The sequence below is a fragment of the Lycium ferocissimum genome, unplaced genomic scaffold (assembly GCF_029784015.1).
Source record: "Lycium ferocissimum isolate CSIRO_LF1 unplaced genomic scaffold, AGI_CSIRO_Lferr_CH_V1 ctg535___fragment_3, whole genome shotgun sequence".
In the NCBI taxonomy this organism is placed as follows: Eukaryota; Viridiplantae; Streptophyta; class Magnoliopsida; order Solanales; family Solanaceae; genus Lycium; species Lycium ferocissimum.
The window spans coordinates 90,876-108,799 of NW_026725958.1; the positions used below are offsets into that span (position 1 = coordinate 90,876).

General features: G+C 33.5%; 1 protein-coding gene across 1 annotated transcript; it reads right to left on the reverse strand.

The window, feature by feature from the left end:
* Nucleotides 1-11,855: 11,855 nt before the first annotated feature.
* LOC132044863 (F-box/kelch-repeat protein At3g06240-like) lies at nt 11,856-12,626 on the reverse strand. Its single transcript, XM_059435401.1, has one exon. The coding sequence runs from the start codon at nt 12,600-12,602 to the stop codon at nt 11,856-11,858; it is 747 nt and encodes a 248-aa protein (XP_059291384.1). The 5' UTR covers nt 12,603-12,626.
* Between the last annotated feature and the right edge of the window lie 5,298 nt (nt 12,627-17,924).

A 17,924-nucleotide genomic window follows, 5' to 3' on the forward strand; every position in this document is an offset into this window, starting at 1 on the left:
TCTCTACCGGTTGATGATGCTTGTTCTTCGGCCAACTTTAGCATGTAAAATCTACAACGTCTTGCCAGCATTCTGTTGTTTTCTTTTCCAATCCTTTGTACGGCAAGCTCGCAAGTTACTGGACCTACTCGAGGCATGGTTATTGAGTACTTTGTTGGGATTGGAGCGTTGAGATTTTCCAAGTCACGAACCAGACGTCCTGATTCGGCAATCCGATGTGACCATTCTCGGTGTAAACCACAATAATATTCTCGCGGATCCGAATATTTCACCAGCGAGTAAATCATCATTACGCCTATAAGAAGGTGGGGATTTAGCACAAATCAGTTTGAAATCTTTGGTATCACTCAAAAAACTGCTATGATTTGAACTTTCATCATCACTGCTATTTGATTCTTTTGGAAGGAGTAAAGACCAAGCTGAGTTTCTACTACTCGACATTAAATACATTGTAGTCTAATAACAAAAAAAGGGCTACTTATATAGTTGCAAACCCCCAAGTATCCTCGGGGGGTGGGGGGGGGGGTCTTTATGACCCTACCTACTTACCTTATTATAAGAAAAATATTAATCTTCATCGGACATTTCATAGTCCGAATTCCACTTGGATCTAAATCTTGTGCTACCATGTATACCATATTCTATCCTATGGTAACATATTTGCATCCGATTGTTCTCTTCGCAAAAACGATTAAGAGCAAAATTAAACTCTTGTGGAGTTCCACGAGGCATTGACATAGCACTTTTTTTGGGGCGTTTAAGCCTCTTCAAGCAAACTTTTGCTCCGGTGCTTGACCTCCTAACACGCCAATTCCACTCCTCTCTCATTGTTTTATTGTATTCTCGACTGAATCTTTTGTTAGGGTTATTTGAGTAATGAAAATTATCATCATCTAGTTCTCATGTCCTACCCATTGCTTCAAATATGTTTGCTGGAGTAAAACATGTAATAGAATCAAGATTACCAAATTGGGTCTAGAATGTCATGATAACTCGTTTTAAAGTGAATACTAGTTGTTTGTCACTCATGTTATATATAGTACTGCATTTTTTGACCGTTTTATTTGAATTTAATTCATATTGCGCAACATTTCAATGCGCAATATGACATGATTTGACACCACATCATGGTTGAAAATTACAGCTTTTTTATGACACTCATGCTTGATTTGACAACACATCATGCATGCCAATTTTAGCTTTTTTATGACACATAAATGACCGATTTGACAATACAACGCTGCATTTTTTCACCGTTTATTTGAATTTAATTCATATTACGCAACATTTCCATGCACAATAGAACATGATTTGACAACACATCATGCATGCCAATTTCAGCTTTTTTATGACACATAAAGGACCGATTTGACAATATAATCTTTGCATTTTTTTACCGTTTATTTGAATTTAATTCATATTACGCAACATTTCAATGCGCAATAGAACATGATTTGACGACACATCATGCATGCCAATTTCAGCTTTTTTTATGTCACATAAAGGACCGATTTGACAATACAATGCTGCATTTTTTGACTGTTTATTTGAATTTAATTCATATTACGCAACATTTCAATACGCAATAGGGGTCAATATGAATCTATTTAAGAAGAATGTTGGACGAGGTAAAAATTCATCCATTTCATTTCTCTTAAGTCATTTGAAAAAACCTCTCTTAAGTCATTCAAAAAAAAAAAAAATTAAACTTCCTACAAAAAATGGCTCAAGATATTCCACCAGTTAAGGTTTCAATATATTGGGATGGTATTATCCTTGATGACAATAGTATAGTTCGTTACAATAAAAGACCAAACGTTCATGTTAAATGTCCCCTTGAAATGTCTTGTGAATCACTAGTCGCTTACACATATGAAAAAATGAAGGTTAGTCTCAGATGAGTATGAAATCTCTATAACGAGCTGAGATATCCACAATCGATTTCCCGTATATAGTGCTTTTGGTAGGCATTATATCAATGATGATGATTCTTTGAGGGATTATTTGAATGCGCGAAAGAATTAAAACATTGATCTACCCCTTAATGTTCTTGAGATGTGTGTTGAAAAGATACCCGAGAGGTCATGATACTTGACTCGGTCAAGTTAATACATATGGAGATATTAGTTCTTACGGGGACATTTTGAGTGGCAGTGCATTTGGAAAATCTTTTACCAACAATTTAATCAAACTTGGTAAATATGCATTCTTATATTATGATTTTGTGCAATAGCACGTGTTTATTGTATGTATTGATAAATAACCATTTTTAAATCTTTGTAGGGGCTATAGACCTGATATAAGTAATATTAGGCAATCGTCTCAATTTAGTGGAGCAGCTCATTATTATCAAAACTCTCAATTCGGTTTGGGAGCCGATTATTATAATAATTCTCGGTTCGGTGCGATTGATTATTATCAAAAAAACGCGCCGGTGGTACCATTGTGGATGAAAGGCGGTCCCTCGGTTGGTGGAGTTGATCATTCTCCACACCACGTACCATTCTCATATGTGTGGTAGTTCATCCATGATGTTAAATAATATATATATATATATATATATATATATATATATATATATATATATATATAATTTGGAATTTAACATATGCTTTTTTATCGTGAAGGAGGAGGCCTTTCTTAGATATGGCCCCGATTGTCCAAGTTATGTGGATACATTCAGTGATGGCGATAGACGCCCTAATAATGCAGGTAACCGATGATGAAGATAGTGAAGGGGATGAAGAAGATACGTATTTTAGTCCCTAACCAACTCACCACCACGTACCACCTCCGATGGCGGAAAACCCGATTCTGACACCCCGTACGGTGGCATTCGACTATATTCCATATCTTGACGATGAATATAAGGTCGTGAGGATGCATTTGTCTTGACAAGAGATAATGATCAAAGTCGCCAAAAAATGTGGATTGAATCAAAAACTCCCGTAGCCGTAGATGCGTCCTTCGCAAAGAAAATCAGTTCACATCAAAAGATATTGCGACGGGTTGTCGGAATGTATTGTATAAAGGATATGAGGGAGTTTAAGATTGATGACTCAAAAACAAATCGGTATAGAGGCTGGTTTGTAAGCGAAAGACTCAAATTTGTCGGTGGTTGCTTGGGAATTGTTAAGCGATGGTCTCATGGAAATCACAAAATTCCACCCAAAGCACACTTGTGATATGGGACAAAGTCGAGCAGATCATTTTAATTTAGATATAAACATAATTGCTAATGTGTTACTTAAACACATTGAGGAAACTCCAAAGTAACTTATCTGACCTAGTACATTATATATCTTATAGCAATTAAAATACCATTGCTAAATATTGTTTGTTTAAACTTATGCAGGATGTCTATCAAAACTTGTATTAGCATGGTCCACTCCAAATATAGTAAAATCATAAGCAAAAGAAAGGGATTTCTCGGGCGTAGACGTGCTTTTGAGATGATCTTTGGAACTTGGGAATCCTCTTTTCGGGCGGCTCTACAACATTCTAATCCTGGCATTGTTGTACAGTGGCGGCTTTTAGAGGGCAGAATTTTCGACTTCGTCTTTTGGGCATTCAAACCAAGTATTGATGGTTTTGCTCACCGCCGGAATGTGATATCGATAAATGGGACACATGTATATGGCCGATATGACATTAAGCTCCTAATTGCAGTAGGTATGGATGTAATGGGTCAATATTCCCTCTTTGCTTTCGCAATTGCCGCCAACGAGAGCAACAAGACATAAGGATGTTCTTGACTCGTCTAAAAACTCATGTTATTAATGGGTCGTCGGGGCATATGTGTCTTATCGGATCGTCATAAAGGCATATTGCACAATATATGCGTCACTACGAAGAGCGGCGGACCTCCGCATGCTTACCATCGATATTGTTTAAGGCACTTAAAGGCTAATTTGCAAACAAAGTTTAGAAATGGCACTGTAAACAAATTGATGTGGGGGGCTGCGATGCAACATCAACAAAGAAAATGGGCTGCAAAAATGGAGCTGCTAAGGAAGTAGTGAAGAGGCATATGTTTGGTTGATGAAATTAGAAGTTGAAAAATGGACGCTTTATGCTGATGGAGGAAGGAGATGAGGCATGCTCACAACGAACAGCTAGAAGTCTTTCAATGGACTCCTCAAATCTACTCGAGGACTACCTATCACCGCAATGGTAAGACTAACTTTCAAGCTGGTCGTGGAGCGATTTGCGGATAGGACAAGGCAGGCCAGAGCCATCTTAGCCGAGGACGGAACATGGATACCAAAGCCCTACAAAAAGATGGAGCACCATAGAAGAAAGGCAGAGGATCACCAAATGACCGAGTATGACGTCGTTCAACGAGTGTATGAAGTTAGAACGGGTTATTACGACGGTAAAAGAGGAAACAAACATATCGTTACTGAGTGTACAAAATCATGCACTTGCGGTAAATGGCAAACGTACCACATGCCATGTTCTCATGTAGTCAAGTGCTTTGAGAGAATGGCCAGAAATGTAACTGATTATGTGGTGGAGGAATATAAGGTCGTAAAATACCTTAGAGCATATTTCGCCCACTTCCATCCCCTTGGTGATCAAGCTCATTGGCCAGCCGCGCCGTTTTCTATGGTTGCGAACAAAAAGCATATTCGTAAATTGGGAAAAAACAAGCTAACTCGTTATCACAATAAAATGGATGTTAGCGAAAAGACTTACTCTCGCAAGTGCTCGACATGTAAGCAATTTGGGCATGATAAGCGTTCATGTGGGCAAAACTCCCGTAGTGGCAGCACATCTGGAAGTAGAAGAGTGTCTAGAACTTGATTTTTTTTTTATTTTTTTTTTTTAAAGTCTATTGTAATTTAATGATGTATTTTGTTGCTAATGGAATGAAATATTTTTCAATTATTATGAACCTCTCGTATTGGATGAATTAGTTTTAAATATTATATTTATTTTTGCACATTCAAAAGGTGCGGATTACACAATACAATAACAAATTAAAAAAACCTAATACAAAGCAGAGTAATTTTTTCTTTTCTATCTTTCTTGAACCAAAAAAGTACTTTCATAGCTTTGGGAGTAAAACAAAAGAGATTAATCAAAACCCTATAAAATATGACACTTAAACCTAAATATAACAAGTTTTCAAATGTACTTCAGAGCACTTTACAACCCCTAAAACGACGATCCGAATGTATATGTATACTTGATGTAATGAGCCGATATTATTGTACACTAAAAAAAATATTAAGTTCTATATAAAATATTTATATTCCGGTGTTTTGAAACGTGACTAATCTTCAGCCAAAATACGAAAAAAAGCTTAATTTTGAGTTTGATTTCCAAAGAATAAAGGTTGGGGTCGGGGGGGAAAGATTCTGTGCGTGAAGCCTATTTTGGTTTTTTTTTTTTTTTTTTTTTTTTTTTAACGGGTCAGTTTGGTTCCAAAAAAAAATTTTTGGGTTAAAAAAGTTCCGGACCCTCAAGTATATGCTAAAACAGTGCACTTTTAGGCCTTGTTTAGATATGATTTGAAATTAGTGATTTGAATTCAGGTTGATTTGAAGTTGAAGTTTTGTTTGGACATGCAATTTAAAATTTTTAAGTTGTATTTTTTCTCATAAATATGAAAACCCACAAGTTGTGAAAACTATCAAAACTTCCCAATTCTTATACAATGTTACCACATAAACAAATCATAGTTCATGACAACGTTAATACACTACTAGAAGGCAAATCCAAAAAATACATCTATTGATCGAATTTTAGTTTAATAAAAAGAAAAATTGAATTCACAATTTGGAATGACAAATCCAGCTTTGTTGAGAACTTGAGATTTGAAATCATGATATGAAGTTGAAGTTGAAGGGAATTTTAAATTTCATAAACAAATTGGAAATCAACATATGAATCATTCTTCCAAATCGATGGCCAAACGCTTACTTAGTTCCATCAAAGACTACTGGAGGACCTCACCTGTTGGCTCCAAAAGTGTAAAATAAACATCAAAATGTGAAAACTAAAGTTTGCAAATCTTGGCATTCATGGTGCATTGGTGATATTCATTCCTTTTTAGCATGTAGATATTTTAGTCTCCATGTGTCTATAATCACTTGTTTGAAAACTATATATTACTAGCATTTACATTTTTCAAGTAGTGCTTTGATAATGTAATCTGCCATAGTGTCCCAAAATCTCCCTCCTCTATAATGTACTATGGAGCAATAAAATTTTGAGCTTTGGAGGGGACAAGTGAGATCCTCCGTTTGTCTTCGACGGAAGTAGTCCTTCAAGTATGCTAAAACAGTGCACTTTTAGGCCTGGTTTAGATATGATTTGAAATTAATGATTTGAATTAAGGTTGATTTGAAGTTGAAGTTTTATTTGGACATGCAATTTGGATTTTTCAAGTTGTATTTTTTCTCATAAACATTAAAACCCCACAGGTTGTGAAAACTATCAAAACTTCTCGAATTCTTATACAATCTTACCATATAAACAAACCACTGTTCATAACAATATTGATATACTACTAGACGGCAAATCTAAAAAATACAACATCAGAGTAGTTACTACTTCAGGAGTAAATCTCAAAGTTCTACTACTTCAGGAGTAGATCTCATAGTTTTACTACTTCGGGGTAGAATTTAGAGTCTTACTACTTTAGAAGCAATGATAAAAGTTTACTACGTAGAGTTCAAAGTTCTACTACTTTTAGAGTAGAGTTCAAAGCTTGCTACTTTAGGAGCAACTTTCTGAGTTTGGTACAAAAGGAGCAGATTTCGGAGTTACTACTTCGGGAGTAAAGCATAGAATATTTAGATTTTTTTTTCTCAATTATTCTATCTCTTCTCAAGGTGAGTCATGACATCTTCACAATCAAGAACATGTCCATATTTATAAGCTTTACTACATATGGTCACATTCACTTCAGAGAATGGAGCTGCATTTGTAATATTTACCACAAGTTCTCATTCTTCAAGAATGAACATATTTGAACGTGCCTTAAGCATATCAAAATATGATAGCTTAGAACTTTCCCGAGATATTGCTCTTTTCGATGAGCAAATTGAATGCATACATATAATGTAGAGAATTTTTTAACATATCTTCATTGTAATCGACAATAAGTTTGTAAAATTATTACCACTGGTGGCTATAGGCCTAAATATAGTTTAGCCATAACAGGACATAATTAGAAAATATTGCCACTATTGGGGGCCATATATTTCTTGCTAATTCTACAGGATTATGGAAAATATTAAATTGCTTGACTTGTAGTAATATAAGCAATAACCCCAACTAGACTTGATTTAGGTATATAACAATAAATTTAGGGATAGAAAAATACTTACCTTTAAGATGAGCAAATAAATTATATATCTGAAGTTTGAACCTTCTGTCGACAAAGGTTTTTGTGGAGAGGGAGTACCGACCAATAGCATACTCCAAACAACTCGTCAATTTTAAATTACTAGAATTCAACTTAGTGGTAGAGGCTCGTGCTGATAACGTATTATAAAACTATATAATTGAAAAATAAAAAAGAGAAGCAAACCAATAACTTTGTAGAGAGGAGGGAGAGATTATATTATCATCTTTTCTTGGTGTCACAAATGAGAAGACAAAACTCCCTATTTATAGAAAGTTTTTGCCCCTAAACCTACTGACATATATATATGTACAAGTTACTCTACAACTTGCATTACTAATTTTGATAACAAAGATACAACTTGCAAGTGCAAGCTTTAGTTATCACTTTAAGTCAAGTGATACAATATGCACTTCTAGTTGTATAATCATTAATAATACATCCAAAATAATCATCTAGTTGTATATTTACTAATGTTTGATAAAATCTAGTAAAAAATGGGCGAAAATGATTTTTCTGCGAGTTTTTATGTTTTTCAAGCAGGTTAGTGTTTAGGTCGGGTAAGTCTGTAAGTTAGAAAACCAGATGAATGAATTTATATAATTGGAATTACAGATTAAATTAGATCAATAATAAAATGTCACGTGAATTATAAATAATTTTTTTTTTTTTATAATTCTATGTTGGCTGTTAGTAATAAGTTCATAACTCATAAGAGCATAAGTGACCCAAACCATAGGAATATTTTCGACAAAATAGATGGATGAAAGGTATACTCAGACTTTTCAAACTTTTGAGCGGGGAATCAAAGTTTAGTGGTTTTTGTCAAGAGAAACAGAAGGGGAGGTCAAAGCCTTCTCACGGCGGCTGTTCGGCTGGAGGAAGGACCTGGTGTTGATAGGGGCCATGTCCTAACTATACTAATATTATTTAGTACTATTATTACCTTAATCACAACTACATGGTCAGGGTGCCTCCAGCCTCAAAAAGGATGGCATTGCTAGAAACCGTGTCATCAACAACGTCAATCTCCTTTGACCGGAAAGTTTGAGGGGCAGACAGATATTCCATCAGTGTTAACCAAATGGTTGTAGACTTGTAGCTCACAATTGATGTTGGTTGCACTTAAAAGTTGCTTATCGGTCGGTTCGGTTCGGTTAGATTTTGAAAGTCAGTTTGCACACATGCTGGTTCGGTTAGATTTTGAAAGTCAATTTGCACACATGCTAAACCGTTAAGATATCCATTAATCTGTTGTTAATGGTTTAACCGTTACGATTCCACACAAAGATTTTTCTTCATTAAGAATCACTAACAGACAATGTGACAAACCAATATTGTACTCTTGGGAATCTAATAGGGCATTTCAGAAAATATCAAGTAATTTGCGCCTGAAAACCAAGTTCCATTAAATTGGAATCTACCAGTTTAGAATAAGTATTAGCAGGTAGAAAATAGCAAGTATAACATTTTGACAGACAGACATTCTAAGCAATATCTTCGAAGTTCCTGAAATGAGAAAAATAAATGAAACACAGAAACAATCAAACAGTAGCTATACCTAATCAGGAGCTATAACCATCAAAGAATTCCAGAACTTAATAACTGAATATAGCAATCAAATAGCAGCATGGTAACAGTCACAATTTGAATATTAAGCATTAGTCAGCCAGTTCACTAGCAATAAATTGTCTAGCACCACCAGAGTTTCAGAAAACCAAAAAAACAGTCACACATTTGAATATTAAGTCCTAACATAGGACTAGTTCATATTCAAGTCAACAAAACAATAACTACTCAATCCTAATAGTTATATGTTCCTGCTCCATGCGATCCAACGCTTAACATGAAACTTTAAGGAGCCCGTCCAAGTATGCAGCGAATGGCACCATCCATCATCACTTTCTTCAAGCTTTTCATAGTGATTCCAAACAGGTGATCGAGCTCTAGGACCACAAGCAGAGGCATGATAAAACCTAATTAACAGAGAAACAGAGAAAGTATCAGTTGATGGCTTAATGGCTACAGAACTGGAAAGTCTATTAAAAAAATTAAGTATATAAAAGCAGAAAAAGAATTAAGAGAGGATACATTGACTTGTCCAGGGTTTCTGGAAGCAAATCCTAGTACTGGTAACAGAACATATAGGTTCTCCGAAGAGACGTCCAATTACTTAAAGATTTAGTATGTTCAAATTGGCATTCTACAGATATCTTCTGATACTATATTTTAAAAGGATACTCTCTGTAAAGGCCAACTACACTAGATACTGGATTTCTAGTTTGAGATGTAATGAAGCTTTAAATAAGTCAAAAGAAGAACTCTTAGTACTATGGAAACAGCAAAAAGTAACATGGTACAAATCTGGCATACTACACTCTTCAGCAAGTAAATAAACCAAGAAAAGAACTCATAGCACTATAGTGCCAAAAAATAGTTCCCTTCAGAGGACACTTTGTCAGGGATGATTCAGATAAACATACTATACATATACAAAGAGGAAAATAGAGAGATAGAGAAAAAGCATTAAAGAACACTTCAGACAGTTGGGGGGGAAAAAAAAAAAAGATGCAACCAATAGTACCATAATTCAGAAATTCTCTTCAAAGACCACTTTTCTCAATGATAAATTTCTGCTATAAAATGTTTAGTCTTCAGATAAACATACGTGCACACAACATAAAGAGAAATCAAAATTATGTACTTTCCAACTATTAAACGAACCAAGACAACTCCTTTTGGGTGATGAACATCTACTCTAAGATATGAAGCTTCAAATAAATATGGAATATATAAAGCGACATTGCAGACTAGAGAAGAAGAGTTTATAAGTCCAATATTTTGGTGAGTCTTTTAGCAATTGAGACCTTGAACCTTTGTATAAACAGTGAGCCAATCTTTAACGCATCACGTGAATACCAATTAAGCTCGAAGACTACCAGGTCAAAAGGGGAAAAAGATGAAGTGAAAAGAAAGATGTAAGTTTCAGAGTGCTTTGGGACACTGCAAATCAGCACTTCATACTGTGCCTATGCTCAACCCAAAATGATACAAAATGTTGGAAAATAAGGATGGTAACATCTACCTTCTCAACTATGGTCAGGGTAGTTGTTTAGTTATGGGCCATTGAAATTTAAATGGGCCACAAGTCATGCATCCAAGTAGAAGCTCGGGAAGATGGAGAATGACTAGTGAAGAAGAGCCTTATATAATCAAGTTCATAGCAGCTAAACATTTTATAAATATAATTATCCTTCAACCTACTTCTTTTTATTTTATCAAGTAGTCAAAATCATCAACAGCATCAAGCACCTCCTTCAATCTAATTTTGCTCAAGTCAACGGTATAACCAAAGTGAAAGAAGATTCAGCAGTTGATTGACCAAATAACTAAAAAAACTTGAGAAGATAGCCACGAAGAAATAACAGTAAGCTATTAGAAGCAACAGAAAAAACCCATACTTGATGATATTTCAGACCTTAACTGTTATTCCATGATTTCAGTGATTCCTCTGCCTCTTCATTAAGTGTCAGTAAAAATGATCATTAACCCAGGCCCTAGATCAAATAATGACCATGCAAAGGATTATTTATGCTAATTATTATTGGGGTATTCACATTTGCCTTAGTGCTCATTACTCTTACAGTCTTACTCAATCTAGAATGGCACAACATGTACCCTCAAAGGACCGCTTAAAAGAGAAGAAAGACCAATCTCATTTACTTAGAATGGAGAAGCCACCAAACACTATAAGCGAAAAAACGTTCTTTCAAAAAGTTATTGTTCGTCGAAAATATGCAACAACAAAAAGGACAACCACAATATTTAAGTAGATGTGGTGTAAAGATGACCCTTATATATGCAATGTATTGTTCTATATTTGACAAAAGAAGCAGAATTTAACAACACATGGAAAATGTATAGAGCGAACACTTACAAGTCGTTAGCTACAAACTGTCATTTGCGTGAGTTTTTGCAGCCTTCAATGTTGTGTCATTAGTTCATTTTGTAAAATTGGAGAAACTAGGCTAATTGGAGAAACTAGGCTTTCTACATAGTGCTCCACCTCAAGACTGCTATCAATATTAGTAACCTCTGGATATCTTCTTAAGTCATCCTTTGAATTGTATATCATTAAAGTCGATCCAAACATTAAACTCGATCCAAAAACACCCAATAATTCACCTTCATTTGACATGCAAAGGGTTGGAGAAAGCATATCGATAGGATTTTTGATGGTGTAACGTTTCGTCCAAGATCCCTTAACCCCATACTCCTTCATAATCCACACCTCAGCTTGAGTTATCTGAGAATTTCTCCAATAATTACAGATTACAGATAAATCACTTCCTAACACTCCAAGATTCAAAATTAAATTTTCTTCTCTATAGAAAGGTTGCTCCATCTTCCTACATTTCTCATCAACCAAATCAATGGACATGATGCCCCAACCATCATCATCATCATCAGTGAAGCTTCCCATTCACCAACTTGCCATTCACCGACTTGCCAAAGAAGTGGATTCTACCTTGCCTTGGAAATCATCAAGTGTTCTCCAAGAATCACTCTTTAAACTATATATATTGGCATCGTAGCGATTCTTACTTTCAATGAAAATACTCACTACCTTATAATCATCGTGAACCTCATCATATCCAAAACCATACTTGACCTTGACCAGAAAATACTTCCGTATAGACATAAGGGTAACTACTTGCTTGAACTTTCTAGTTGACGGATCCCACAGAACCAAGCCATTCAACCCAATAAGAAAACAAATCAATCCATTAACAGAACCCACAATATGAACAGAATTATAGGGGGTTTTCATGGTATAATCCAAGTCCAATGCCTTAATACTAGACTCATTAAATAAAGAACTAAAAGAACAATGTTTAATAATGTGTCGTCCAGATATCAATAGAAATCTATGGTGGGTGCAATTCTTAACAGAAAAACTAAGATGGGTCCTGATAAAAGAAGGACTAGAGATTAAACTAAACCAATCTTTTGAAACACACTTGAACTGTAAGAGGGATTTAACTGGAAGCCTTACAAGAATTGCTGTGATGAGTTCTTGTGGCAAGATGGGGTTTGTCAAGATTGAATCTTTATTGCTTGAAGTGGATGGAAATTGAGTATTATTTGTGGGTTTGAACATTTTTGGGTGTTGATGATACGCTTCATCTCCCTCAGGTTCCATTAGGGTTGTAAGTTTCTCTGTTCCAAAGTTTTTTGCCCCCATTTTACTAGTAGAGGGAAGGCTTAAAATAGTCCTTTAGTCTTGACTTAGAGCCCGTTTGGATTGGCTTATAAGTTGGGCTTTATGTTGTTTTTAAACTTTTGAGTGTTTGGTGGCCAAACTTAAATCATTTTGTCTTAAAATAAGCTCAAAAAAAAAATAATTGGACCCATTTAACTTAGTTTATCTAAAAAAGCGAACTTATAAGTGAAAACGAATTTATAAAAAAAAAAAAATAAGTTGGGACTACTCCCAACTTATTTTTTTTTAAATTTTAAATGTTCTAAACGAACTTAAGCCTATAATCAATCCAAACGGGCTCTTAAGGATTAAGTAATGCCACTTTAAATATTGAGGATTAATGGTCCTTCTAAGTATGCTAAAACAGTGCACTTTTAGGCCCTGTTTAGATATGATTTGAAATTAGTGATTTTGAATTCAGGTTGATTTGAAGTTGAAGTTTTATTTGGATATGCAATTTATATTTTTTAAGTTGTATTTTTTTTCATAAACATGAAAACCCCAAAAGTTGTGAAAACTAGCAAAACTTCTCTAATTCTCATACAATCTTACCACATAAACAAACCAAAGTTCATATCAACGTTAATACACTACTAGAAGGCAAATCTAAAAAATACAACATCTATTGATCGAATTTTAGTTTAATAAAAAGAAAAATTGAACCTGAATTGTAATGTAACTACTCTTTAATATAATACCCCACATGGTACGGATAATCTCTTCATATCGAGCATGCATTTCTGATCAGATGAGCGGGAAGACGAACCAGCATTGTTACTCTAAGTCTAAGTTTTATACTTACAAAAAAAAATGAATTCACAATTTGGAATGGCAAATCCAACATTTTTGAGATTTGAAATCATGATATGAAGTTGAAGGAAATTTTATGCAGATTTCATAAACAAAGTTGGAAATCAAAATATGAATCATTCTTCCAAATCCATGGCCAAACGCTTACTTAGTTCCATCAAAGACTACTGGAGGACCTCACCTGTCCGCTCCAAAAGTGTAAAATAAACATCAAAATGTGAAAACTAAAGTTTCCAAATCTCGGCATTCATGGTGATATTCATTCTTTTTTAGCAAGTACGTAGATATTTTAGTCTCCATGTGTCTATAATCACTGCTTAAGCATAATACTGGTAATATTTGTTTGAAAACTACATATTACTAGCATTTACATTTTTCAAGTAATGCTTTGATAATGTAATCTGCCATAGCGTCCCAAAATCTCCCTCCTCTATAATGTACTATGGAGTAATAAAATTTGAGTCCGGAGCCAAAAGGGTATAAAAATACACGGTATAAACTAAAAGGGGGCGGCCAAAAATTTATATACCAAAAGGGGTATAACGTGAATCAGCCCACGTTATACCCCAACTTTTTTTTTAATCTGTCAGATTCCTTGAAACCGAAAAAAAAAAAAAAATTTACTAAAACGTGGAGGGATCCATGTTTTACGTTTCATTAATTTTTTCCGCACGGTTTTACAAATAGTTTGTAAGACGTTGTCTCTATTTAAATCATATTCGGCTGTGTTTTTAATAAAAAAAAAATTATTGATTTTTTTAATTTTTAAAGCATATAGTTAATTTCAATAATTAAATTTGTTTGAAAAAACTTAGTGTTTGGTGTAAGGTTATTTTAGTCAACTTTATATGTCGAGAAAATTAGTCGGCTTTATTTTCAAAAATTAAAATCGCGAGAAGTGAAATTGACATTCACGGCTACATTACCCGGATTTTTACATTGAAATCTATTGCATATCATCATCTTATAAGTAACTAAAGCTCGAAAATTTCGGCCAATTTGGGAAAATTAAAATTGAACGGGATAAAAGGTGTTTTTTTAAAAATAGGTTCGGTAAACCGCCTTACGGCCGTTTGTCCGCATAGATCTCGAAAAAATACGCAAGTTCAAAAAAAAAAAACGCGTAAAACGGATGTCCGGCGCAAAGTTATGACCATCTAAAGTTTGACCACTTTACAACTAGTTTTTCACCTTATATTTTTTAGACTTAGATTTATATTCAAAATAAAGTTATGTCTTGATTAAAAAATAACACGTTTAAAACAAAATCTAAAAAAATAAAACATGTCTTGTGCCGTTTAATAGTTATCATGTAATTTAACATTTATTAATAAGTTAATGTATGACGTTTATTTAACTTATATTTTATTTTTATTTACGTTTCGCATATATAACACATATTTAATTATTGCATGTGTTAAAATATTTATTTGAGTTATTCACTAAAATTAACTATATGCTTTAAAAATTAAAAAAATCAATAAATTTTTTTTATTAAAAACATAGCCGAATATGATTTAAATAGAGGCAACGTCTTACAAACTATTTGTAAAACCATGCGGAAAAAATTAATGAAACGTAAAACGTGGAGGGATCCACGTTTTAGTAAAAAAAATTTTTTTTTTTCGGTTTCAAGGAATCTGACAGATTAAAAAAAAAAAGTTGGGGTATAACGTGGGCTGATCCACGTTATACCCCTTTTGGTATATAAATTTTTGGCCGCCCCCTTTTAGTTTATACCGTGTATTTTTATACCATTTTGGCTCCGGACTCAATAAAATTTTGAGCTTTTGGAGGGGACAAGTGAGATCCTCCGTTTGTCTTTGACGGAAATAGTTAGTAAGGACTAAAAGTGCATTGCTTTAGCATACTTGAAGTACTATTAATGCTTCACCAAATATTTAAAGTACCATCATAATTAATAATTCATAAGTCAAGCTTAAAGGACTATTTTGAGTTTTTTTTTTTTTTAATGACAAGGGACCTGCAGTCACTATGCTTCGGGTGCACACAAGTAAACCCCATTTTTGTGCAATAGCCGCAAATCACACAGGAGAGATAACCCGCACTAGACAAATGTCGTTCGACGAGCTCGGCACAGAAGGCAAATTCCCTGCCTCCTTGATGGTATTATGAGCTTTTTCTCAATAAGTTAACTTTAAACGTTTCATTTTTATTATAGCTCACAAATGTCTAATTTGTTTTAGATTACAATTCACAAGTTTCCACTATCCAATCAAACACTTTCGCATAAATTGGACGGATAGAGTTTCTACTATATTAGAAGAGCCAGCGAGCCACATGGATCGACATGTTAATTATTGGAGATTAAAATTCATCTGAAGGGCATTTAAGCCATTACATAAGAAGTCATGTGCGAGGTCCTCTATGATGTAGTGATATTCTTCATAGACCGGATCATTGCTGCTCCATTTATTTAAGCATAAAGTAATAAATATTTAAGGTAAGATTTTTTATTTGTTTCATTCGAAAGAAAAATTTCAGATATAAGGTTTGATTAAATTTTAGGGATAAGGCACCATTACCCCCCTGAACTATACCCGAATTTGCTACGACACACCTTACCTTTCCCAGGGTCCTATTACCCCCCTAAACTTATTTAAAACGGAATAATTACCCCCTAAAAGCTGATGCCCACTCTCATATGGGAGAGTGACATACACTCTCCTTGCCACATGTGTATTTATTTGTTTTCTTTTTTTTTTTTAATTTTTTCAGCTTACGTGTCAATTTTTTTAAAATAAAAATAAAAAACTGAATTTTCATTAAAAAAAATGAGTTTTAAAACCCGTCTTTTTTTTTAATTTGAAAATTTGATTTTTTTTAAACCCATTTAAAAAAAAAAAAAACTAAAAACATGGATTAAAAAACTGAATTTTCTTTTAAAAAAAAGGATTTTTAAAACCCTTTTAAAAAAAAAAAAATTGAAAATTTGATTTTTTTTTTTAAAACCCTTTTTTTGAAAAAGAAAAAAAAGCCGAAAAATGATTTTTTAAATATGGAAAAATGGATTTGTTAAAAATATGGAAAACTTGATTATTTTTTAAAATGTCTTAAAAAATCTTAATTTTCATGATTTCATTTTCTTAGGACACTTTTATTTTTCAAATAAAATCTAGGAAAAGTGTTTTTCTTGCCAAAATGTCAAAAAACTGAATTTTTATAAAATTTTGAAAAAAATTAATTATTTTCTTAACATGTGGAAAACCCTTTTTTTAAAACTAAATGTGGAAGACTAGATTTATTTTCAAATTTTAAGAAAATGCAGATTTTTAAGAAAAAAATTAAGTTTTCCTTTTTTATGTTTTTCACTCTCTCAAAGAGAGTGAAACACACTCTTTGCCACATCAGCATTTAGGGGGTAATTATTCCGTTTTAAATAAGTTTAGGGGGGGGTAATAGGGCCAGGGAAAGGTAAGGTGTGTCGTAGCAAATTCGGGTATAGTTCAGGGGGGTAATGGTGCCTTATCCCTAAATTTTACTTGCACGTTTGGATATTGTACAAAATTAATAGAATAATAAGATATGTGCTAATAAATATTTAAAAGATTTTTATATCTATTAATAGAATAATAAACTATATTTAAAGTGTAGGAAATTATTACTAATAGTCTGGTATATCTTATTAAGTAAGTTGTATTCATTTCTTATTAATAAGTTTCGAAAGATACATGTTTTAAAAAATATTTATTCTCTATTTTAATCAAATACGTGAATAAAGCTATTCAAAAAAATATTTATCTTCGTTATTAAATTTCATAAAATAAATACATAAAAGCTTCTTCTTTATAATTTTTAATTTACTTTTACTTATTACATTTTAATATGCTTAGTTACACATCATACCTCATAGGGGTGTAGGTGTATAATTTTCATAGTATAAGAGGTATTAAAATATAAGGGTTGCATCCGAAACTGATTCATAATAAGTTCATGAAATATCAAAGCAAAACTTAGAGAAAATTAAATGAAGAAATTTAAAGAAAAAAAGGTGGTTTTTGATTGAGCCCGAAAAACACTAAGATGTGTGTACACATATTCTTTAAAAAGGATTTAGATAAGAGTAGTTGTTTTGTACTTTTTTTAAAAAGAATTCTTCTTAATGCATCCGGAGAGAGAGCAATTAGGAAAAAGGCATTATACGCGATTAAAGGGATTTGAACCCTTTACTTCAATCGTGGAAGGCAGGGAGCTCGTCAAAGCTAACGCTCAACCCATTTGTCTGTACCTGAAAATATAAGATTATAACAAATGCTATTTAAATTATAATTGTATTTAGGTAATAAAACTTTCATAATTTTATTATTAGACCGACTCATTTTTCGTGTTGGGCTACGGCGTCCCATTATATACTAATACTAGAGAGACCCTCTTTTCAAAACCGATGGATGATGGTCTTTAAAGCTTTTCGGAAACAAATTTGCTTATTCTCAAACGTATAAATATATGTCAAGGGAGCGATAAAACAACAAA